The 25,276-nt window shown below is 37.0% G+C and overlaps 1 protein-coding gene across 1 annotated transcript in view; it reads right to left on the reverse strand.

Moving 5' to 3' along the window:
- CD2AP (CD2 associated protein) overlaps positions 1 to 25,276 on the reverse strand; it is an 86,016-nt gene that overhangs the window by 6,712 nt on the left and 54,028 nt on the right. Inside the window, exons 7-13 of the mRNA XM_059829906.1 lie at positions 21,664 to 21,772; positions 17,560 to 17,651; positions 15,115 to 15,219; positions 12,596 to 12,632; positions 12,152 to 12,214; positions 8,569 to 8,728; positions 6,276 to 6,418 (exon numbers count right to left, since the gene is read on the reverse strand). Coding sequence (XP_059685889.1) covers positions 6,276 to 6,418; positions 8,569 to 8,728; positions 12,152 to 12,214; positions 12,596 to 12,632; positions 15,115 to 15,219; positions 17,560 to 17,651; positions 21,664 to 21,772 — 709 coding nt within the window. The remainder of the gene's footprint in view (positions 1 to 6,275; positions 6,419 to 8,568; positions 8,729 to 12,151; positions 12,215 to 12,595; positions 12,633 to 15,114; positions 15,220 to 17,559; positions 17,652 to 21,663; positions 21,773 to 25,276) is intronic.

Genomic DNA, 25,276 nt, shown 5'->3' on the forward strand with positions numbered 1-25,276 from the left:
GTTTCAAAGATTTTCAGCATACATAACACATGAGCCATATGAAACAACTACATGACTTCAGTATAACTGGGAAACTACATTTTCCCCCTTGAAAAAAATTATGAGTTGATTCAACTAGCAGTTAAATTCAATTTTTCAACAGAAAAAGTGCCATAGTAACATGCCAGCATAAAACAGACCTAGCAAGTATCTGGAGAAAAATATATTTATGACTGTTTTCTGAAAAAAATTAAAAACAATTGAGACATGCCATATTCAACTCTTTAAGAGAGCATATTTTCTTATCGCTAAACTTGCATGAAAAGCATGAAAATCCAAAGTTTAGTGACTAAGACAAAAATAAAAGCAACGTGGTAAAGTACATGTTCACAAGTTCATGAAAGTAAGTTAACAAGACATTAACTGCAAATATTTCTGTGCAGGGCAGTTTTTTCACATACAGTACTTTATGAAGTAATGTATTTTCTTTAGACAAAGTCTGTAATAAAACATTTCAAAACTCTATTCTTATACTTTATTAAATCATATAGCTCTCTTTGCTGATTAGTCTTTTTACGCTCATAGCTTTAGGTAAACTCTTTCTTAGATTAGTACAAATTCTTTACATCCTATGGGAAGAGGCAACCTTAGGAAAAAGCCTATTAAGAGGAAGAACAGAACATATCTAATCTAATAACATAAGTAGTTCACCTCATTAACAACTGGACTTCTTAACTGTTTCTCCACAAAAATAACAATAATACTTACCTGCCAACAGATGTGCAACGAGATAGGTTTTTGATTTAAGCATGACATAAGATTATGGATACAATATATGATTTTACAACACAAATTCATTAGACTTATTCTAGAGACTCTAAATGTTTAACTAAAACACCACACAGCATTTACTATGGGCACCAAAAGTAACATTCAAGGTTTGGGTTGGTTTTTTTTTCGGGGGGTGGGGTGGTAGTTGTTGGGGGTTTTTTGCAACCTCTGATTTTTACATGACATTATGATTTATTAAAACAGAAGCTATGACACCTTCTTTCCCTATTTTCTCATTCATTTTGAAGCTACAGCAAGAGGTCATATAAGAAAAAAGCTCTAAGAACACTGGGTCAGACCATTCATACCACTTCAGTGTTTGGATGACTCCAAGTCATCTGATTACTCCAATTTTTACACATGCTTCATCAAAACTAATTTATACCTGTAGGAACTAGGTTTTCCACTGGACGTTTTAACTGATTTTAATGTCGTCTTCTCTGTGTTGCTATCCTTGAAGTCCTTAAAATATTCGCATCTTTCGGACATCCCTGAACTTACCTACTTCATCATCTGTTGCCTTGTTGATCTGCAAGCTTTTATAACACTATCTGTTACCAATCAGGTTTGCTGCTTTTTAATGTTATTAAAGAGAATGTAAAAACAGTGTTTTGTAAACATGTAATCATATTTGCAATTAAAAAAAAGTGGGAAGAAAAACAAAGTAGGAAGAAACAGAAGAGTGATGAATGGCAAGCGGCTGATGGAAAAGAGGATGAGGGGAAAAATAAATAACTATGAAAGTATTTCTGTTGTAGTCTGTGCCAATAAAATATTTAACTTCTAAGAAGTCAAGCAACAGTGACCAAGGGGTATATCTTTATGTTCTTTAATCAATTGTCAGTAATCCCAGAGCACTAACCCATGCCAAAATGTAAATCAGGACTTAAGTTAGTTAGGTATTGCTACCTTTTTAATAAGAAGGCAGGAAAAAATTTATATGCCTTTTCCCCTCCATCTCAGTAAATTTTGCCTTTAAACAATCCTCCTTTTGTCATTCTGCAGAAATGACAAATCATTTGGCAGTAAATTTAAATAAAAATTGCAAATTGAGTTGCTCTTATGGCTGTAATGCCAGCCCTGTCTCCAGGAACAATGTAAACATCAGGCATACTAAGAATATTATGAATATATTAAGAATAATGTGTACGTCTGAAAAAACCCACAGGATTTGACAGCGCTTTAAGATGAAGACTACTACAGTCTTGAATTGTATATGATTTAAATATAGATGGTAGGATGACACTAAAAGCCAGGAGGGTTTTTTCTATCTGTAAGAGTTTCTAAAGGAAATTGCTACACCTAAGACAATTGCTCAGCGTTAAAATATTACCAGCACATTACAGCCAGAGGGAATTCTGACTGTACTTTCATTTTTCTTTTTACCTTTCCATTTTGTTGCTTTGGTACAGGGAAGAAATTAAAACACAGGCTGGTGAGGATTCAGGTTTGTGGTTTTGGTGGTGGATGGGGTTTTTTTGTTTTGTTGTGGGTATGTGTTTTTCTTTTTAAACAGCATTTTTAATTATCTTAGGAGAAAGCTTGTCCCCACTGAAACCAACAGAGATACTGATGAAACCCACTGAAAGTTCAGAATTCGCACCCATAAAGTGATTTATCGATTAACTTTCTTACAGACAGCCTGTGAGTAATAGTTAAAGGAAATCCCATCATAAAGCCAGAAGTGCAATATCATACAACTGGGGATAATTTGAGTCAAAAAATTATTTTAAGGCTGAGCGAGAGCACCTTTCTTTCTAGAAAGATGAGCTAAGTTTAAACAGTTACTTAGGACAAACTATTAGAAATGTCTCTTCTGCAAGCTTAACATGGATCCGTACAGTACAGAACTGTTAGAAGTTTTAAGAGATACAATTAGGCGAGACTTTTTGTTAAGATTTGTGAACGCTTCAATGTATTCATACCAGTTTGTCTTAAAAAGCCTTCACAAAAAGAAGCAAAGCTGAAGGGGTGTCTAAAGAAATTATGGTTCCAACATCTCATGTGGCTGGGGTTTAAAAACCCGTAACAGAAGTGAAACGTATCCAATATTTTAGAAGACAAAACCTTACATGAATCTGCAGAGTAAGAGAAGATGGCAGCCCTTTTTTCCTACTACTCATCTTGCTGAGATTGCACCCAAAAAATTTAGGGGACAGATAGAGGCTTTAGAATATTTAAATATGCAGTCGAGCAATAGTAAGGTATTTGCTACAGTTAAGCACGTGCCTAATACATAACTCGTAAAATAGTATTTTTGAAAGACTTGTGATACTAGATAGCCAACACTAGTGGATTCAGTGCCCAAAGGCTTCATAATCGCATAATTTGTGTGTACAGAAAGATAAAGCCATTCAACCTACATACACCAGAATTGCTATAAGTATTGAATGCATTTCACTAAAAACACTATGCTGGACTGTGAAGTTTTTCTTTTTTCTCTTTTTTTTTATCCCCACAAGTTCCTAATTGAAAAGTATACTTAAAGTAACTTCTTCTTTAACAGCTACAGAAAACAGGCATTCAAACAAACAAAAAAAAGCATTTGAAATTTAAACCCAAAAATTTTAGTATCAATAACTGCAACTGAAAAATACGCTTATGACGTTAAGAGGCGGCTATGCGTACGGCATAAAGCATTTGGATTTCCTTATAGATTGTTATCTTACCAAAATGGAGAAGGGTAGGGTAATTTCCTGATACGTAAGAAGGGAAACATGGCAAACAGGATAGGAAACAAAATCTGGAAAGAAAAGTCAAGGAGAGGAATGTCTAGAAAAAGATTCTGAACAAAAAAATTATTTTACAAAGCAGGAAAAAGAAACATTTGTAGAAGAAACAGAATTGCTTTACATGTTCAGCATGCTAGTATCACAGCTTTAGTCTTTTACAGTACTTTAATTCTAATCAAACAGAGAAACATTTATGCAATTTTTCAAATAAAGCTTCAAGAGGAGGTATTGCAACACGATCGATGTTTCTGAATCTTTTTTGAGTACTTGTCCTTATCTGATGGCTGGGGGTATAATTATGGTATGGGGTGGGTTGTTTTTTCCTCTAGATACAGAATATTTACAGCTTTTCCTTAGGCTAAATTGGAAGTGACTCAACCTATATCACACTTCATGGTCAAACTAAGCTGCAAAAAAATAAGACCCGTACTTCAAGAAATTGGTTTTCTAAAAATTCATTCATTTCACGATCTCAATCGGGGGGGGGGGGGGGGGGGGGGGGGTGGAGAAAAAAAAAAATAGATACCCTGCTAACACAGTTACTACCAATCCCAGCCATACATTTCCCCCCATGTTTTAGCATTTATTCTAGTTCTTGCAAGATTAAAACATCTTAAACTATATATAAGGACCCAACACCTCTGGAGCTTTATATAGCCTTAGCTGCTGCATGGAGTATTATGTCTTTAGCAGCAGAATGCATAGAGAGACATAAAGCATGAGATTCATTACATTTTACTGGCAGGAGTTTGGACTAGTCTCTTTTCACAAGAGTAGTAAAACTACAAGTGACTTACACAGATGATTTTAAACAAGGGCAGTTGCAAATAGCAGAGGATTTTTGAAACTTTCCTTAAATAGCAGCTCCTTGACACTGTCAGTGCTGCATCCCTGCATGCACTGTCTGAGCCTCTTTCGCTTTGCTCCGCAGCAAACAAGGACCACTGAACAGATCTCGCCCACTTGCTAGTCATGCACCCCTGTCCCCTGCCCCATCTAGGTATTAAAATCTTGAATTTCTCCACGAGCCTGTAAAATCTTGTGTTAGCAAGTCAGAATTCATAGATTATTTTTTTTTTCTAAATCTGTATAAAATCAGGGGGGTTTTATATATGAATACCTAATATCACAGCTACTATGTTGCTGCTCTGGTTATTAAAGATCAAGATAATTTCACCTAAAGAAAAAAAAAAAACGACATTCCACCTGCTTTCATGGGGCATTTTTTTCCTGGGCGTAAATGACACTATGCTATACAGGGACACATCTAGCACAATCCTAGAGATAAACATCTAAGTAGTGGGACAAGGCTTACATTTTTAAGGCTAGGTTGTGCATTGCTCTTTCATCTCTCAGCTTACTTTGGCTTGAAAGTGTTTCTTCCGTACCCTCACTCAAACTCATCTTTAACTATTGCGTCTATTTAAACTGCCAATTCAAAACCTTTAAAACAAGGCATATCATAGCATATGCATAAATTTTACAGGGGAATAAAAAAAAGAACTTATAAATACTTTAGGGTAACACTGATAATATTTGTAGTATTTCCAGGACATTTTAATACCTGTTGAAGTCCAGCTTTTTATGGCTCAGAAAAATGTAACTTCTATATTAAAACCATACATGAACTAACCTTTCCTCATACAAAGCATTTAAGCTTAGAAGTACATTTTTATTAAAAGGCTTAATGGAAAAGTCAGGAGTACTCTTTTCTATTCATAAACTGCTTCAGTTTTTTAATGTATTATTTTTATCTTCCAGATGAATTTATTACACTTTAGGACCAGCTATTCTACAACCTGCATATCATAATTGGCCTAAAAAAAGATAGATCCAGTTATACTATTTCAAAATGTATTAATACTAAAACCTTTTCTGAGATGAAAGGTTGTAATTGGAGATATGCAAGCCAAATGCTGCAGGTATAATTCACTAAAGCTTTTTCTGCAGTGTTAATCATACAATAGAAATAATTTAGAGTATAAAAAAAATATGCCCACAGCAGATGTTCTCTGCCCAAGAGGCACACGGAGGACTGAAACCAGTTGCGCTGTCAGTAAAGGACAAAAGTTAACTATATAATAGCTCAGAGAGCCTGACCATTAATGCAGGTGCTTTAACCAGTATCAAGGTTTCTACTGGACAAATTTAGACATAAAAGGATGCCAGGTTTGGCCCAAGGTGCATTAAGCAAAGCCATAAGCATGAAATTCAAATGTACAATGCTCCATGCTGGCCCAAATTTAAAGTATGATAAAGTCATAATCTAGAATAGCTACGAACTTAATCACAGAATGCTGAAAGTAACGGCATTACTAAAAATATGCAAGTTAGCTAGAAAAGCAAAAGTTATCTGAAATGCAAGAGCAGAACAAACAGAACCAGTCAGTAAGGAAAACAATTTCATAAAAATGCAAGACAAAAGTGGCAGCAAAAAACCATGCTTTCAAATTAGAAAAACAAACCGCTACCTACATTTCTCCCTTCCTGTCATCTGTTACAACACAGAGCTCATCAACTACCTCCAAATAGCTTACTGACATCTGTTCGTCGCTTGCTGACTCTTACCTTCAGTTACCTACAGCAGTTCTAAAAAAACCATACTTCCTACTGAACAGGCGTAACTGCACTCCATGGCATTTTGAGTAAGTTACTTAAAAAGCTTATTCTAGCCTTGTAAAATACTGCAATTCAAAACAGAAAGACACAAAAGAACTTTTATTCTTTTCTTACCTGATTCTTTAGAGCTCTTTACCACAAGTGAATCTACCTCTACTGATTTTGGTCTAAGTGGTAATGGTTCAGAGTCTAACTTGGGTTTTGCTACTGGCTCAACTTCAGATTTTGGTCGAAGAGAAACAACTTCTCCATTAGATCTGCAGTAAGAAAAAAAAAGACAAGGCATACCTAGTCAAGAGATTAAATAGTTTACAACATACCAAGAAACAGAAGTAAAAGAAAAAATTTCAGTAGATTTTCTAAAGCTTTGCTTAAAATCAAGTCTTTCGGAGAGCAATTCCAGTCCTATAAAAACCAGTTTTTCTGTTCCAGCTCTTGCAGAGTTGTCAAACACGTACAATCCCCTTGTAAAAATAGTAGAAAATTTTTACTACAGGGCATTTTGGCACATTTTGGCATTTAAACCTACAATATTGCACTTCAATGCAACAGAAAACAAGAGAGCTGAACAGCACCTTCAGTAATATCTCTTGAAATATTCAGAAGCATACTCAGACTCCTTTAAATCAAAATCTTCCTGTAAAGAAAAAAGCTGCCAAGAACAAGTTATTCTTTCTGGGTACAGAATAAAGTACCTTGTATATATGGCTTTTATCCTACCATGCATTCTTTGCATGTCTGGTAACATCATCAAGGGACACACACAAAAAAACCCGTCACCAAAACAAACAAAAAAGAACCGATGACATTTTCTTTTACAATTCTTGCCATCATTTATGCCACATAAAAATAAAGTATACAAATGGACCAGTTGTCAGCTTCAGTGTGTCCATGTCATTAACTCATCTCCCAAATCCTTTATTTGGAAGTTTTACTGCAGTAGAAAAAGAGATAGCAGCCTTCTCTTCCTACAGCAATGTTAAACTTTCAGACATTTAAATATATTTAAATACCCCTAAGATTTAAAGTTTTCAATTACTGAAGGACCACAGTTTACTACAGACCTCTATTTAACCACACATCTGTATCCCTTTATAGCCACAATTATTTTCTAAAAAGGGGGAGGAGATCATGACTTGTGGTTTTTAAAAAAAAAAGTCTTTACTCGGGAAACTCCAAAATACCAAGTGATCTATCATTACATACTGAAAACCTAAACAGCAGTAAAGTGGCAATGGTCTAACTCTTCAGTCAGGCATCCAGTGTTCCCAGGGCTGTGCAGGGTGGGATCAGAGGCAGCTCTGCCTAGATTGTCCTCTGTTGGAGTCAACCGTCCAAAGCGTGTGCTTTACCCACACTCCCTTTCCCCACTGCCCTCCTCCTCACTGCCTTCTCCCTTTAGATACTCTTCTTTTTGGTTCAGCTGTACAGGACCCGCTGTAAAAAAAGATAAACCTTGACAAATGCTTGCTGCCACCCTGTATCTTTACAGTTATTTAAGGTGCAAGCTCTTTGATGTTAGCAGCTATCTGCTCCTTTATTTGTACAAGGCCAAGTTCATCATGACCTTACTTTCTTATGGTTCTTTCAAGTCAGCTAAACATCCCAAAGGAATAGTTACCCATCAGCAGTTTATCTACAGTTTTGGGTAAGGATCTGGCAAATACTTTGATGGAGGCAGAAAGGGAAACTGGATGTGTGTGGGTTTTATTGACGTAAAATTAGTCTTAGTGAAACACCGTAATTGTTACAAACTCATGAGAAAAAAAAATTTAAAAGCCGATCTAAAAGAAAAAGAGAGCGCTTACTTACTATTACCCTCCCTGTTTGCCCAGTAACTCCACTGAGAATACTCAAGACAGAGACTGGATGTGGTTCTGTAATAAGTGCTTTCTTCCCCAGAACAGCACTTGAGCTACACTAAGTACCTTTAGCACAGGTACTAACTGTGCTCAACTCTTCCTTTTCATCTCTCTTACTCTATATAAAGTGCTGAAACATTTAATGTTGATGCGCCTCAAATCTTCATTTTTTTTCCAACACAATAATAATTCTCAAGTGCCACGTCCACAGATTGACACCATACTGCTACTGTAGCTACAACTTCTTCATTATGGGGTAGGCTTAAAGCAAAGCAGTCCACAGATTTGTAACTTCATCTGCCCCATGGTTAGTTATGCTGTAATATTTACTCTGAGATGGATTCAATCTCAAAGAATTAGCAAGTTGTAAGTTCACATTGATAAAGACCTGGAGAACCAAGACACTGGTAGGTATAATGCAAAACTTATCCTTCCATCCTTTTCAACCTTAAAACCTACGTTTCCTTCCACCTCATCCATGAGGGAAGATAGAACAACAAACCAAATAAAATATACTTGGTGTATACGATTTAAGTTATACTGACCTGGATACCGAAGATGGCAGAACAGGTTTATCTGGACGTTTTGGGTGCAGAAGCCCTGCTCTCAGTAAGCTGTTAGTCTTGCTTGGAGGAATAGGCTTCTTGGGTGGTACTTGAGGAGCCTGCGGCTTCAAAGGCTTCTGATCCAAAGCTCCTTTTTCATCTGACAAAATAAGTCAACACAACATTTTAAAAACCCATGTTGTCTAGAATTCTTACAACGCTAATCAATTAGAAAGCAACTGCTGTCAGAAATACTTTCTTTGAAGATCAGATAAAAGTGAAAAATAGATATGCAAGTGTCTTAAGGGATACCTTACCAAAACATACAAACTACTTACCTGAACTTAAAAAACATTAAAGTAAGCAAAACATCTTTCTACTGACATGAAACAGTAGTAAGAAATTTTGGATTCGCATTATTGCACTGCAAACAACAGCTAAGAACCAAGAATTCTCTGTACTGCTACTGCTTTCCCTTTTCTATGAATTCATCTTATCTCCTCTTAAAAAGGTAGGGTTTGGTTTTTTTATTTTGTTGTAACTAGACTTCTTCCATACACACCAACAGCATAATTTATCTATGGAAAAAAGGGGGGAAAAAAGAATGTTTACCTGAATAACTGAATTTGTTTTAAATAAAGCCTATCCTCCTACAAATTCAAGATACAAATTAAGTATGGATAATCAAACAAACAAAAAAAGCTAAATTTATTGTTCAATGACTGCATGACCTAGTTGAATGTTGTCCAGAGGAGCTGATATATATTCTATGTGGCACTGAAAAATTCAAGCTGCTTCACAAATGTTATTTGAATAGTCTTCAACCCGTGTTCCCTAATCACACCCTGTGGGATATCCAGAGCGTGCCTTCTGCTTTTCCTTGTAAAACTGCGCTACAGCTCAGTCAGGCGTGCATAAAGCACTGAAGATTTAAAAGATTATTGTTGGGTTACAGTAAGGAGTTACAGTCCTTTACAGTTACTGCCCTTACAGGGCAGTAAATCAGTAAACTAGGATGGAGAGACTGACCTTCAGCTTTGATTCTCCCCATCCTCCCCTCCTATGACTTTGCTCTTAACCAAGTATTGCTCTCATGTAAAATGCTCTGGATTTGGGGGTAGGGTTGGAAATTTGCTTCAGCTCCATCCCAGCTAAGTGCCTGAACTGCCAGGTCTATGACTGACTTCCTTTGGACAAGTCCTGCAGCACCTGAGTGTCAGCCCTCCAACTGTGAGAAGGGAAAACACCGGTTTTCTTTCACAGGAATACTTGGAAGTAAACAGATCATAGAGATACATCTGCAAAAAAGCATTATCCGGGGCAGAACTGTCTTCCTGCTTTGGGACATTTGAACATTAGGTGGAGGTATGAACAAAAAAATCTAAACTGGTTGGCATCCCCTGCCAGTCTCTCTTAATACTGAGTTAAAAAAAATAAAATACTGAAGTAGTGGAAGGATTTTGCCACATGGTGGTGCTGACTGTCCTGTGTAAAACAGCCTGTTATCAGGGCTGCCACTTCTGCCTACTGATCCTCTAGGCAAGATTTAAATTTTAAATGCCCAATAGCCCTTAGTATTGCTGAAGATCAATTAGCTTTATTTTAGCTATGCTGAACACAAGTTGAGAATGATGCCTTTCGTTTTTAAGAATAAGTGAGTTTATAAACAGGGCACAAAAAATGCTGTCATCAAATTGGATTCCTGAATTATCATCTGTCAGTTTTCCCTTCCATTACTCCCACTCAAAATCTGAATATAAAAACCGTACACAGCTAAGTGGAAAAAATTAATACCAAAGGTCAAGATTGACCATGAGTACAGAAATCGGACAATTCTGCTGGACAAAATGGCATGCCTCTTTTTTGGATTTTGATCCACAATGAAAAAGGGTTGGCTAAAAATGAGCAGTTTAGTAATGGAAATAAAAATACTCATCTGAATACATTTATACTGGACAAAAATTTCGATATACCATCACTAAGTGTTCTTCACTATAAATACAGAAATACTTATAGGAGTATTGCTTTTAATTTTTGATCAATTTTTGATCACAATTAAAGGCAGATTTATTAGTGTGCCGATAGGCATAAAAAGTTACATGGTTTGATAGCCTGTGATTAGAGCTGCTCAATTAATATTTTTTTGAAAACTAATTACAGTACAATTTCACACTTAATGAATTAAATCACTAGTATTAACATGGTTATTTTTGCACAAATAAAACCACATTGATAAATGGGCATTTCTTCTAGTAAAACACTACTGCTATCTAAATAAGTAACTTTTAAGACTTGACCTTCAACTGAATACAAGACAAAACTTCTCCATTATTTCCTGTATCACAGTAAAGGATGGTTCTCTGCCTTACTTAGTTTTTCAGAAGTTTTCGTGTTCCTAAGCATTTTAGATAGTGTCACTCAATATTTTTTCCTGTATTCCTCCACAAACAGTTGAACTCAACTATGCAAAGGTTAACACCATAGTACAAACAGAACGAGTCTAAAAAATAAACTTACTTCAGTTTATTTAAAATTAAACTTACAAAGAGCCAAGTGATCAAAATTTCTAGAATCATACAGTTCATCTCAATTCACACCTGAAGATACTGTTCCAACAGTTAAAAATAATTTGTTTGCTCACATGCAGAGGAAACATAGCTGATTTTAACAACTATTATTCATATGAAACACCTGAGAATGTGCTTTGTTTCAAATGTGGGTTATAAAAACTGCCCAAGGAAGCCAAGAAACCCATCGAGCAAGCTTACTTGTCAAAATGCTTTTTAGCCATGGTCAGCCACAGTTCACTATTCACAGAACCCAGTATGTTTTTGTAATATGGTTAAGCTGCAGTAACATCAGTATTTCTTACTTTAAGACCCAACCAGCATGTTTGTTTAAGCTGCTGACTTTTAACACAATCAAAACACTTTAACAGTTTGACTTGGCAAGTTTTTCAAATATGAAAAGAAGCCTTTTAGAAATGTGTTTGGGTGACAATAGTAGCTTTGCTTCTGAAAAAAGGTGTCCTTTAAATTTTAAGAATAAAGTGGTAAACATGTCCAAATTCTGTGGAACTGGAAAACACGGAATATAGCAAGAATTAACAAAACAAAAAATCTCAAATTTCTGACCGTTGTGTCTGTAACATCTATCTAAGGAGTGTGGTAACTGTTCCCTGTATTTCTTTCAAACACATTTTTCATCACTTTTGGCCAAAACATTCAAAAGTAGCAGCAAATGTTTTCATTTCTAATAACTTACTATTCAAAACTACAGTCACTATCACAGAACTATACTTAAATGAATTCCATAGTAACTATGTTATTATGCAGTGCAATCAACTTTTTTCAGAATGTAATGCAGTAACAAGAAATACACATTTCATGGAAGTATAGTTCTTCTAATCACTCTAAGACATTTCTATACCATCACAGACATGACAGCTTCAGTAGATGGTATCAAGAGAATCTGTATGATGTCTTCCAAACAGGTACCTATTGCAAAGAGCAGCCAAGCTAAAAATTGTAACTCGTTTACAAGAGCATAGTCTGAAATTCACTATGAAGAAAACTGGTCTCACCTTTTTCTTCAGGCCTCAAAGAAGGTAATTTCTTCTCTCCAGTTGGCAATTCAGGCTTTGGAGCTGAATGCAAGAACAAACCATAGGACATTTCTCAAAGAGCTTTAATTATCTTAGTCACTAACTGAAAATATGACATACACTAATTTGTGTTTATATTTTCTCCTTTGCAAGGAATGTAACACCATTTATAAACACTCATTTGAGCCCAGAAAACAGTAGGCCTGTATTAAAATGTTTCCAAAGTAGGCTCCATCATAATTTCAAAAAATATATAGCAGCAGCAAAATACATAAAGCATAAAAAGTAACCTCAAACTGTGACTATGGGTGGCTGCATTACTAGGAAATAGAAAGCTACTTCTGAATTTTCTTTTGAAGTCATGCACTGCTTCTGAAATTTAGTATTTCCTCAGACACCTACCACCACACATATACTACGTACCTGGACTTTTAACTGGAGGCGGAGGTTTCTTTGGCTTCTGCAAAACACAAAGGAAAAAAAAGTCAAATAAATAAACAAACAGATATTCTCTAAGACAGACTTATTTGTGTTTTGTTTTGCATACTGTAATGTTCAGCTTGTCTACTAGCTGACTTCAAAGTATTTCACAGAGGAGGCAACCAATTCACAGACAGGAGACACAGAACTGGAGTAATTCTAATTCCTCTGATATCCACCAGCCAGCCAGTTGCAAAACCAGGAACAAAACGCAGGTTTCTTCAAATCTCAGATCAGTGCTTCAGCAACATGCATAAACAGCAGAGGTATGAAGAACTAAAAATTAAGAGTTACATCTTTTCTAGTCCAAAGAATTGCTCTGATGGCACCCATTTTAATTTCAGTATGTAAAACTCAATCTGGGTTAGTACACTGCAAGTTTAAAAGCGTGATCAGGTAAGTTTTTGAACGAAGAATGGTCACTTTCACTAAAAAAAAAAAGGTTCTAAATTAAGTATCAAAAGAACTATTTCAATTAATTGACTTCTATCTTACAACAGTGCAAGAGAAAGAAACAGTTAGCAGTGTTTGCAACGTAAACACTGCAGTTACGGGAAAAACATTGTTTTGAGCTTCCTTATCACTGTATATTTAAGTGGGAAAGGCGGACAAACTACTCTAGCCATTAAAAATCTACAAAGTATTACGGTGCCACAGTCTGTACATTGAAAATAACTATTCTTAAAACACAATCACTCATCACTTTCCTTAAACTGGTAAAATTGAATTTGAATCTCTCTCCTGTTGAAGGAGTACTGGCACCTCTCAGGACAGACCTCTCAAGCTACCTCATCCTCAGAATCCGATTGATGAAAATGCTCTAGAAGAGGTATCTTTCTGGTTGTTCTGAGGACAAGACTCACTGATAAAATGATCACGAAAGCCTACAAAAACACTGTTGTTTATACAAACACTGCTGAAACCATCTAATATAGCCAAAAATGCCTTGTAGTGGGAGTTTTCAAAACAGTTGCTATGGGTGGGTTTCACTTCTGTGCCCTTACTGCTATTGAATAAGCTCTTCTTAATGCAAAAAGATTTTATTCTGACAAGTGAAATGTAATTAAGCAAGCATGAAAACCCATATTAAATTTCTTTCTCTAGTTTCAGAGACCACAAAAGCTAGTGTACTTAAGTAACAAGACCTTATTTTCTTTCTTTCTTTCCAAAAAAGCAAATACATTATCCAGCTGTGCAGCACTGCTGGCTATATAAAAAACAATTACTCTGAGAGTTCAGCATCAACGTGCCATTATCTGATTCCGATCTGTGGTTTTATTAAGTTGATATCAAATAGCTGATTACAATAATCAGCCATCCAATGCCTTGAACTTCAAAGCTGCTCAGTACAAGGTGAATCCCTGTACTGAGACACATTACACAAAGCAGAATAAAGGATCAAAGCAAGGTCTGTCTACAGGGAACATTGCTTACGGTAAATGAATAATTTTTTTCTCTCTCTCAAGGGAGCAATTCTGTTTGGCAAAACAGCGATACTACCCACCCACCTCTCAAATCAAGTCAGCTGTATGTTACAGCATTTATGCCATCCTTGCAAAGCCAAGAATCAATTTGAAAAGAAAACACTGGCTTAGAGTAACTAGACTTGCTGTGTATGTTAGGTAACTGGGCTTAAATGCTAAGTTAACCTATCTGTCAGGTTGTATCTAGCAATCCTTAGTGAATGTCTCCAATTCCACACCAAATGGCACTAAATTACCATGAAACTCAAAATCTGTTCTGATGAGATACAGGCTTCAATATTTAGATGCTCTGATCTGGAGCTGATGTACATTTCTGAATTAACACAACCATCTTTGTTACACAAACTTATCAGAACCAAAACATCACACTAATCTCAACAAAAAAAAATATAAAATAAGAACCAAAATTACAAGACCGAGGAGTACCACGTGAAAAGATTAATTTCTACAAGTTAGCACATGAGATGGTGAAAAAATACTTCTAGATCCCCCCCAAAGATTACCCTTCACACACTGCAACCTACTGGCAAGTCTTAACATGACAAAATCACAGTCGGTCCCACAGGGGTCATTCAACATTTTGCAGTTATAGTTACTTACAGGACTACAGATGGAAGAGACTGACTGCTTATCTCCTTTCAAAACAGTAAGCGTTTAATTCAGTAATCAGTTATACACAACACCATGTTATCAGAGCTATATCCTTTTCCAGATGACCTAATCATCCACATTAATTACAGGTAATCTCGAAAAACATGCCTCAGTTTAATATTTAAGAAGTTTAACGCAAACATTAACCTTTAAATCTTTCTTTTTTGATACAGCCAATAAATCTTTCTTCTTCTAGCCAATACAAAAAGTTAAAACCTGCCACAATTGTATTACTATTTTAAGCAGCATAATGTGCTGTGAAGTCCTCTATCCCTTGCATTTTCATCAACACTTTTGTGATACTAAACAATACACATAAGAACTTACAGGGAAGTCTTTATCAGACTCTTGTATTTGAACAGCAAAGTTATCTGGGAAGACTCCTTCTTTACCATTGAGTTCTCCTTTCCACCAACGTGGCTCTCCAGTATCCTGAAATAAACAGCAGGACATTTCAATCACTACTTACTTCTTCCCCAGAACAGATACTGTTACAGGAACAATGTTTTTGCTTTTACCCACTATAGAAAATAATCATTTGTCTGAAATACTGCATTTATAAGCGGAATATTTAACCACCTTAGCGAGGGGAAACTGCTACAGATCAGATCAGGTTTGGTCACTTTTTGTTTGTTGTCTAAAAAGCAGGATGAAATGATATTACATCATATATAAGATAAGGGTATAAGGATCAGATCTGCAAAGGGAAGGAAAGTACATAAACCCAGTTATGACCCAATGCACAATATTCAATATTCTCAACTTCTTTGACTGGCAACTTATTCAGTAAATACTTCAAGTGTCATTGGAGTAACACACAATTCTACTAAATAAAACTGATTCGGATGTGATTGATCAGGTCTGCTGGTCTGAAAAGGGTGAAGAAGCAAGAGGATATACCCTGAGGGAAAAAATAACCACATTAAGACATAAGAAAAAATCTTAAAAATGGAGAATTAATTCACTGGCACAGAAATCCATTACATGATCTTACTGGATCGAGGCCTTAGTTTGTCCGTAACAGAAAGTATGACATTATTTGAATATTTTAGTGACATAAATAACAGCTTTCCTCTCTGCCTCAGATCCAGCGTACTGCAGATGTCACTCCTCCATACAAGTCCAAGTGGATTACTGCTGATATGTGTCACTGTTAGCAGCACCAAGTAGTTCATCCCAATGTTCAGTACACAACAAGAACAATTCAGCGCTCACTTCAGCTGAGACACTGAACAGGTAAAGGAGAGGGGGAAAAGTAAAATATAAAATAAATTTAAAAAAAAATGCCACCCCACATTAAACTAAAGGAGGAATCGGCAGGGAAGAGACCTGAATAGGTGAGTAGTGCTGAAAGTCGTGCTGAAAGTAAAAGTCAGCTGAAGTTCTTTCATTTCTCCCTCCACCACCCATTCAATTAAGTACTGTAGAGTCCAATTTCTGAACAGTGTGCAGTCACGAATGGGGTAAGGCATCTGTTGCTAAACTTCATTTAGACAGTGCTGAGGCATGCTAGCAAGTCAGCGACAACTCCATGGAAAATGATCACATGCAGAACAAACAGAAAAGAAATGGCTGAGGGGGACAGGCTTTACACAAAGTGAATGTGCTAGAAGAAAATACCTTAACACTTGCAAGATCAAAAACCTGGACTGAGTCAGCCACCCGACAGTTAATATATTCAAGACTTCAGAAGATTGTTTTAGAGGGAGGGCTCTGCTCTGGATAACTCTTCTTCGCTCCAGTTTGGACCAAGGTATGCTTTGGGTAAATTATTTTAAAAAGGACAGAGAGGCAAGAGGCAAGTGAAGATAATCCCTTGGGGCAAGGGTTGTCATGTTTAAAAATGTGCCTTCCATAACTACTCTTTTCCACTGTAATTACAATCAATAATACTGATAATACCAATTTTCCTGCTAAGAAAACTGGCAATTTTTTCCATAAACTAAAACCTCCTAAAGAAACAAAGTGTTACTTTTCTTCTACAAGTGTGTGAAAGCTGAAAACAAACAAACAAAAAAAGAAACTTTCCACTTCTTTTAGGCAAGCCGTTATTCCTTAATATAGCAGCACATAAACAGTAACTAACAAAAGACTGCAGAGTCCTGCAGGAAAATTAAATATGGGTAGGTTCATTTCTTGTTAAAAACCACCTCTGTAACAAGATGACCTTTCAAAAAGGCGTTTTCAATATTCAACACAGATAGAAATATTCACCTAAAAATAATCATCTTTCTCTAAATAGCCAGACAGTATCATTAACTTCCATATGGTTATTCTGAAATACCAAGTGTCCCTAACACCTGGGCTTCATTCTCCTACTGAAAACATTTGCTCAGTTTTTTCATAATACCTAGACCAAAATCAGTACGTACAGATCTTAATGTCTCACCTTTTGACACAATAATACTTTCCAACCACCACCTCCAGGTCAGCCTGATAGATCACCAGAGAAAAAGTACAAGTTCTGAAGATAAAAGGGCTATTTGCAAAGCTTTTCCAATTTCCTCACTGAAGAGACATTTAGTACTGGGTGTATACTGATCTGACTGGCCTTCGAGGAATCTAAGATAACTTCCCACTCTGGAACAATCTGTAAGGACATCTGTATCTCCACAGAGTGCAGCAGCAAAGAGTTGACCCTCACATGAAAGAAATCAGTCTACGGGAATACCCACTCCAACAGACTCCCCAGCTTTCACGTTTCACACATTACCTACCTGCACAAAACCCACAAAAGCTACATAAATGGTTAAAGCAGACCGAACATCTTACCTTACTGATTATTTGAATGATCTCGCCTTCTTTAAAGCTGAGTTCATCATTTGAGCCTTCATAGGAAGATATTGTCCTGCAATATTCCTTGGCTGAAACAAAAGCAGCACAATTACTACACTTGTATACCATGGGAAGTAACATACATAATACCTTGTGCTGTCTGAAAGGAGAGCTCAGAGATTATCACTATAATCATACTTCCCTTCTAGACCATCCATCTGAGACTGCTTTGCAAACGTTCACTATGTCATTCGTATCACAAGAAAAGTAGGATTATATATTTACAGAGCAATGGAGATAAATCTTCATGAAGTCAAAGCTCTAAAACATTTTTTGCACAACAGCAACTTAATTCAAGTACTCTGACTTCAGAGGGACAAGAGAGAAGCCTACTCTGTTAAAATTGCAACAGCCTATCTAACCCTCCCCATAGCATTAAATATTTAATTTTTAACTACTTTAGAAAAAAATGGTTTCAAGCTTTTTATTGAGAGTTTATATGGTATTTTCTCAAAATTGACCTAAATTTCGAATTTGCAATCCTAATTAAATACATGCAATTGTTTCAAGGTGACACCCTTTATCAACATGTACTATTATAGAAACTTCAAATACCCAAGCAGCGCATTTGCTGAAATTCTGCAGTGCAATCAAGTAACTGAAGCAAAGGAATTCCTTGGCTAAGCACCTGAAACCAGAGCTCATCTGAGTGATCAACTCAAACAGTCACAGCCTCTTCTGCAAAATTTAGAAGAATAATTCCTTTCTTTTCATTTGGTACAGTTAAATAACTAATCCATTTAAAATTGTGGTAACAATTTTGGTAAAAAAGCAGGAGGATTTGTTTTCCTTTCCCACGCTAGAAAAACAACAACATGAGAAAGGCTAAAATATATTAACATAGAAGTCTTAACTGCAAAGCATTTTTTTGCACCTTTAACCCCAGCACATTTAAAACTATTCAGCAGACAAAAAGGCTGGATTTCTGTATCTGACAGATTAAGGAAGAGGAAGCAAACAAAAAGGACACTAGTGTGCTGCCGTAACCTATCAGGTATTTGGCACTGCCACACACAGGTAAGCAGCTGCATCAACCCACAGTCAGAGAACAGCACAACATCAAGTCCTCATTAGGATCGTCTGCAAGTCCACTTGTCAATCAATGACTGCATTTTGCTGGATTTTAAGCAAACAAATGAGTGAGTTGCAGTTGAATCATTTTATTGTTGTTGTATTTTGTTTAATTAAGATAGTTAGTTTAAAAATGCACAAACTGTATTCTTAAATAAAAATGTACTTTGGTCAGTGCCAACCACTATGTTAAAAATGCAGAAGTATGCCAAGCTTAAGAGACAGATATATATGTAGACATATAGCTATATAGACATATATAGATATAGCCCCATGAGTAATCCTAGGTACAAGAACTTGCATTATTTTACTGCCTTATCTAGTGATCAGAAATGCTCAACTATAGATTGACTATATTGTAGTTTGTGAAAAATTACAGGAACATAAGCTGAACCATGTTAAAGAGGTGAATGTTTAAAGTAAAAAAAAAAAAAATCACACTGACAAAAAAAATTCAACAGGTACACTACAAATATCTATCAAATTCAGAGACTTTATTCATTAGTAATGAATAAGTATAACACAAGTGTAATACATTTCTATACATCCTGATTCTGTAAAAATACATGCATTTCCTTACTGCCTGGGGAGTTGGCCAGTAGAGCTGAACTACACAATCGTTCTCTTCTCTCTTCCTCCTCCAAGTGCTTCTCCCCTCCACACATACACCAAGTCCCACAACAGACGGAAAACCATGCCAGAAAGGCAACCTTTCCCTCTGCTCCAGCTGCCAGGAATGCTGGAGACAGGGAGCCCTGGACCCTGCAGACTGCCAAGGTCCCTGTGTGTGCCAGGCTGCGAACCCCAGCAGCCAGCACCACGCAAGAAACCCAGACACCTACGTTAAGAGTACATACGATTTGCCAGTTCGGCATCTTATTTTGTGACCCTGATACTCTGCCAGTAGTTAAGATGAAGAAAGAGGCCAGTTTAAGTTTCCAGCACTTAAATCTAAGATGGTATTTACAAAAGAGAAAATCTGAACTTCAGTAAATATTTTTAATAAAAGGTAGTTTAAAAATTTAGTCTTTTCCCAATACTCAGGACTACAGTAGCAGGAATCACAGATGTATTCTAACATAACAGGGGGGAAAGAGGGGTCAAATTGTGATTATTTTATTTTTTAAACAAAATATTTTTACATACTTGCACCAGAGGCAAAACAAGCTTCCCAGAAATAGCAGAGCCACACCAAAATAAGCCACACTAGTCTAAACATTTTAGAGATGTCTGTTTATTTGCTAACATATTGAACACAGTTTATTTTAAACTTGTTCTCTCAAAACTAAGGATGATCTACATAAACTATAATATGGTCTATCTTAAAATAAAAACACTAAGGAAGAAAAACAACCTTTCTTCCAAAGGTTGTAAGATCTTAAATGGTGTCTATAGGTATTATCTACTGATGTTCTCCTACAGCATCTATTACTACCATATTTACATTCCTCTCTGATGTATTTGTTTCTCTGGGGAGCAGAGACTTGACAGGACTACTGGATTAGTCCAATTTCTATGCTTATAGTAGGAGATGCACCTGAAATTATGAAAAGAGCTACATACTGAATGTTCTGAGTGTTCAGTACCGAATGTTCAGATTTTTTTAGGCAGACTTGGGTTAATTTTTATGCAAAGATTTAGAGAAGTCAAATTTCACAATGCTCAGGGCTGCACGCTGTCTTGCTGGCTCTTACAGCAACAGCACTGGAACGGTTTAAAAGCAAGATCCCAAGACTATCCCAATTTTGAAGTTTAGTAAAGATTTCAAAGTTGCAAGTAATCATCAACTTCCATCGAATGCATCGTACACAAACTTTTGATATATGCTTTGCAATGGCATAATTTAAGTATTAACTACTCTCAACCCATTATATCAAACATATCTTGATAGTCATCAGCTGTATGTAAACATGGTAATGCTATCTATAGCTATCCAATTCGATAAAGCCAAAATACGACTCAAATGGCATGGATGCCCTATATACTGCTATAGTTACAGATAAACTAGGGCTCCGACAAACAAACCTGCCATTTCAAGTGCCCTGTTGTGCTAGATTACACAGCTCCTGAACACAGGCAAAAAGTCAATTGTTTGTTGCAGTTTTCTTATTTCTGCAAATGATGCATTCCATGTCAGATAACCCACTTACACCAAAATAAGGTATTTCCGCATAAAACAACAATATACTTGAAATTACAATACAGAAGTCAAAAAGATGTCTGCTCTGGAACCAGGCGAAATGAGCTGTCTACACATCACATAACTGAACTTAATTTTTTATACGGGGTGGGCACTCCCGCAAGATGTTTTGGGTTGACTTAAAAATATCTCTCTAGATAAAACTATGCAATACGGTAGTTAAATGAAGTCATAAATTCTTAGAGATAATAAAAAGAAAAATAAAAAAGAAGTTATTATAAACAGAACCACAATGGAACTGGATTATCTAGGGAACAGACTTCAACAAAACATAAGCACCAACTTTCTGATGCAAGAAACTTTGCATACAGTTATGACAACACACTAGCAACTCCACAGTAAGTCCTGAGCCCAGAGAGTCACCTCTATAGCCTAGGGACAGAAACTGAGTTAGGAGACTGTTCCCTAGCAAAAGATTTCCAGCATCCCAGCTGAACACTAAAAGCTAGGCACAAAGCAAGTCCGTTTGAGCACGTCAACGTAGCAAATTAACGCAAAGGGGCTGCTGCAATAAAACTTCACACCCTAGCCTTACTTTGTTCTGGGAGACAACCACCCTACAAATGTTTTTGATTCGTTTTCCACAGAAATGTAAGCAAAAACTCCTTCAGACTCTTTTGCATTTGCGTAACTCCTCAAAGGTATGCAACATTACACAAAACCCCAGTATACACAAAAGTTTAAGTTTTTAACACAAAAAAAATGAGATAACCAAATGCTTCTCTGGAGAGAACTACCAAGTAATAGATGTAAAGTTCCATCAGCCTTACCTTTTGGTTTACTTTCAGCTTCTGATTTTACTACTTCTGATGAGTTCTCCGCTTTTGTTGCACTGGGAAAATGAATTAGCTTTGTTCCAGGGGGATGGTTAGGTGATGGCTATATGAACAAAAAAGAACTTTGTTAACAAAAATTCATCGAGTTTTACTTTTGATTAGGCTACAGGACATACTCAGGTTTTCATTAGCTGAGATGATGCAAATGACCATCTCCAAGAGACTCAATGAGCTTTCCCACTATGTGCTTAACTTACTGCAGCTACTTCATTATGGCCGCTGCAATTACAATTTTGTCTACCAGTTAAAGACACAGCATAGCTTTCAAACTGGAAACCAATCTCAGGACATTGCCAGACATACTTTTGCAATAGTATTTCAGCAGTTCCAAGTGTAACTCCTCCATTATCCTGAAAATTGCCTCCTCCAGCACAGAACAGAAGCTGTTAAATAACAACTCTGCTGAAAGTAACTCACGGACCACGTTTACTTTGCACTGGAATAAAGCAGGAATATTCAGTAGCCACACACCACCTCAGCAGAAAAGGAAATCAGTTTTTAACTACTCAGACAAATGTAAGCTCACATGAAAGCCCGTCCCAGCTTCCCTTCACTCTTGGTGTTTTGAACAGAACAGAACCAGAACAGATAGATGTCACTAGAGATTTCTCCTGAACCAAAAAACCACAGAGGCACTGCAACCAGTAACAAGTTTCATCTTGTTACCGGTTACATCTAACCAAAATAACTGTTCCAATATTTCCCCCCCCACCCCCAGGAGACTTACTGAGCTGCCAGGAAGATTCAGACAGATTCAGTTGCAGCCACTTCTTCACAGCCCTATGAGCTACAAAATAGATTATGATCTTACAGTCAGTACTCACCTGAGCAGCCCTAATAGTGTTACTGACGTGAAAAATCCCATTGCCTCTAGTTACTCTGTTCATTTTCATTTACAGTTAAACTTTGCAGACTTTCTACTGCCAGAGAAACTAGATTTACTCTCCTTAAAACCAGATAATGCCTGTGGGCTGGTGTTTGGTACCTCCGACATGCCACAGAGGAAGCCACAGTCACTTGGGATGTTCTTGGAGTACATATGCAATTTAACTCGCTCCAGAATGCTATATGAAGAAAGCACTAAAATAACCCACCTATGAGATTAAAAAAGTCCAACATGGAAACAGTTCTCTACATTTCCCCCTTCCAAAATGAGATGCAATTAGAAGTGCGAGAGGAAGTTTAGGCAGACAGGGTATAAATAGCCTAAGCCCAGGCAGGATGCTGGGACCAGCTGAAACTCTCGTAACTATCTCCTGCAGGAGTATATATATTCTTGAGCACTTCAGACACATCAGTGCTCAGCCCTCCTGTGCTGAGCAGCCTCCAAATTCCCCAAGGGAAAAAAGCCCTCTCTGCTCTAGCTTCCTGATGACAGCTTTTTTCTTTACTGGCTTAAAGACTGAGAATGTCCTTCCAGCATCCCTCCATTTAACTGCAAAGCGAGTTGAGCACAAATCCAAAGAAGCCATCCATTTTCGCAAGACCGTAACGAAAATTATCTCCCTAGGGCTCTCCAGGTTGTTCTGTAAGTCTTCCCCCTTTGGGATGACTCCAGCAACAAGCGTAAGGGGAATATTAAGTGCTTAAACTCAACTGTTTATTTTGTTGTCTTTAAGCTATGCAAAACTGTTTTCTCACTTCATTTCCCCTCTTGCTGAGACACAGCCTACAGTTTTCCAGACAAGCCAACTAACAAAACAGAGCGCCAACATATTTTAGTGTTTATACACAGTCAAACAACACAATTCAGTATGTCTGAGCAGACTTCACATTAATTGAACATACTTTAGATAGGCTCTTTATACTCCCAAGTTACAAGGTAGGAAGTGGGGGAACATTTTTGAACGATCAATCTCATGACAAGAAAGCAAACTGAAAGCTAGTCCTGAAACCCCAACCCTAGTCTAACAGCATTCACATGCAGATGTAGTGATACCACAAACTCCTACATGAAGGGACAAAGCCTGGAGAGAACCAAGGAAAATCAGTGTGCCTTCACAGAATCACAGAGTGGTTTGCGTTGGAAGGGACCTTCAATGATCATCTAGTCCAACCCTCCTGCCATGGGCAGGGACATCTCTCACTAGATCAGGTTGCTCAGAGCCCTGTCCAACCTGGCCTTGAACACTTCAAGGGTTGGGGCATCTACAACTTCTCTGGGCAACCTGTTCCAGTGCCTCACCACCCTCAGGGTGAAGAATTTCTTCCTAATACCTAATCTAAATCTTCCCTCTTTCAGCTTAAAACCATTGCCCTTTGTCCTGTCACTACAGACCTCAGTAAAACATCTCTCTCAGTCTTTCTTATAAGCTCCCTTTACATACTGAAAGGACGCAATAAGGTCTTCCCTGAGCCTTCTCTTCTCCAAGCTGAACAACATGTTCCTTAGGCAGTAACATTCCCTGAGGCTTAAACAGAAAGCAACACTCTTGTAACTTGTAACTTTCATTTTCTGAATCATCTGATGTTTTGACTGGACCAGAAACAAAGTGGACACACACCATGTCTACAGGTGGATAAGCACTGCTCTTAGCACTGCTACAGAGGGAAAACATTCAAGGAAGTCTCTGTCCCTACCCTCTTCCCAGGGACTCACCCCACCTTTTGCCCTACACCATTACAATTGTTTCTGTAGCAGCAGAGGAAAGCAAATCAGTCAGCAAAACAGCATTAGTGACCATAAGCCACAGACAAAAAAAGTTGAAATTCGACAAAGGTTTTAAAAGCTTTCTTGAATTGATCACCTGAGTAAAAACCGAAACACTGGATTACCTCAGCTGCCTTTAATTTATCAAAAGCTGAAAAACCATACATAACCTCTTGGAATAAATGATGCATAAATTCAAGATAAAGGACTGAGCATCGCTGTTGTGCTTCCAAGGGATAGGAGCGCTCTCAGGTTCAAATCAAAATAGAACTCAAACTAAAGCAATGTCGCTATCATCACATTGTCTGCTCTCTCCTAAGCTTTAAGTTCGATATAGAGAATAAAAGTGCTCATTTTCCCCATCAGTCATAAAAAGGGAAGGGAAAAATGAAAGAGGATGCAAAATTGTAGAACAGTATTTTTCAGGCTCACACAATCAGCAGTTTATGTAACTCATTAACCTAAGACATCAGCAAAGCCAAGAGCTTGGCAGCATTCACTGAAGGACATTTACATTGGTGATGACAGCTGACACCTAGAACAGCAATCTCAACATCCACCAAAACTTGGAAAAAAACCCAAACCATAAACTAAAGAAACCCCGAAATATTCCTTGTTTTGAACTTGTATCGGAATTATTCCTTTAACTTGTATAGGAAGACTTAACAGTCTTGTCCCAGATAGTATACAAAGTCTGTCACAAAGACAACTACGAGACCTTGTACTGTAGATATGTTTGAGAAGTTATTATGTCTTACACCACATGGTTTTGAAACGAAAATTTTTGTATCAGCTTGGTTTTCCCTCTCTAATGTTTTAAATACCAAGACATTTGAATAGACCTTTTGGAATCAATGTTAAATATAACTTACTATGAAAGAAGTCTGAGGGTTTTTT

This window comes from Gavia stellata, chromosome 2, assembly GCF_030936135.1.
Source record: "Gavia stellata isolate bGavSte3 chromosome 2, bGavSte3.hap2, whole genome shotgun sequence".
NCBI lineage: Eukaryota > Metazoa > Chordata > Aves > Gaviiformes > Gaviidae > Gavia > Gavia stellata.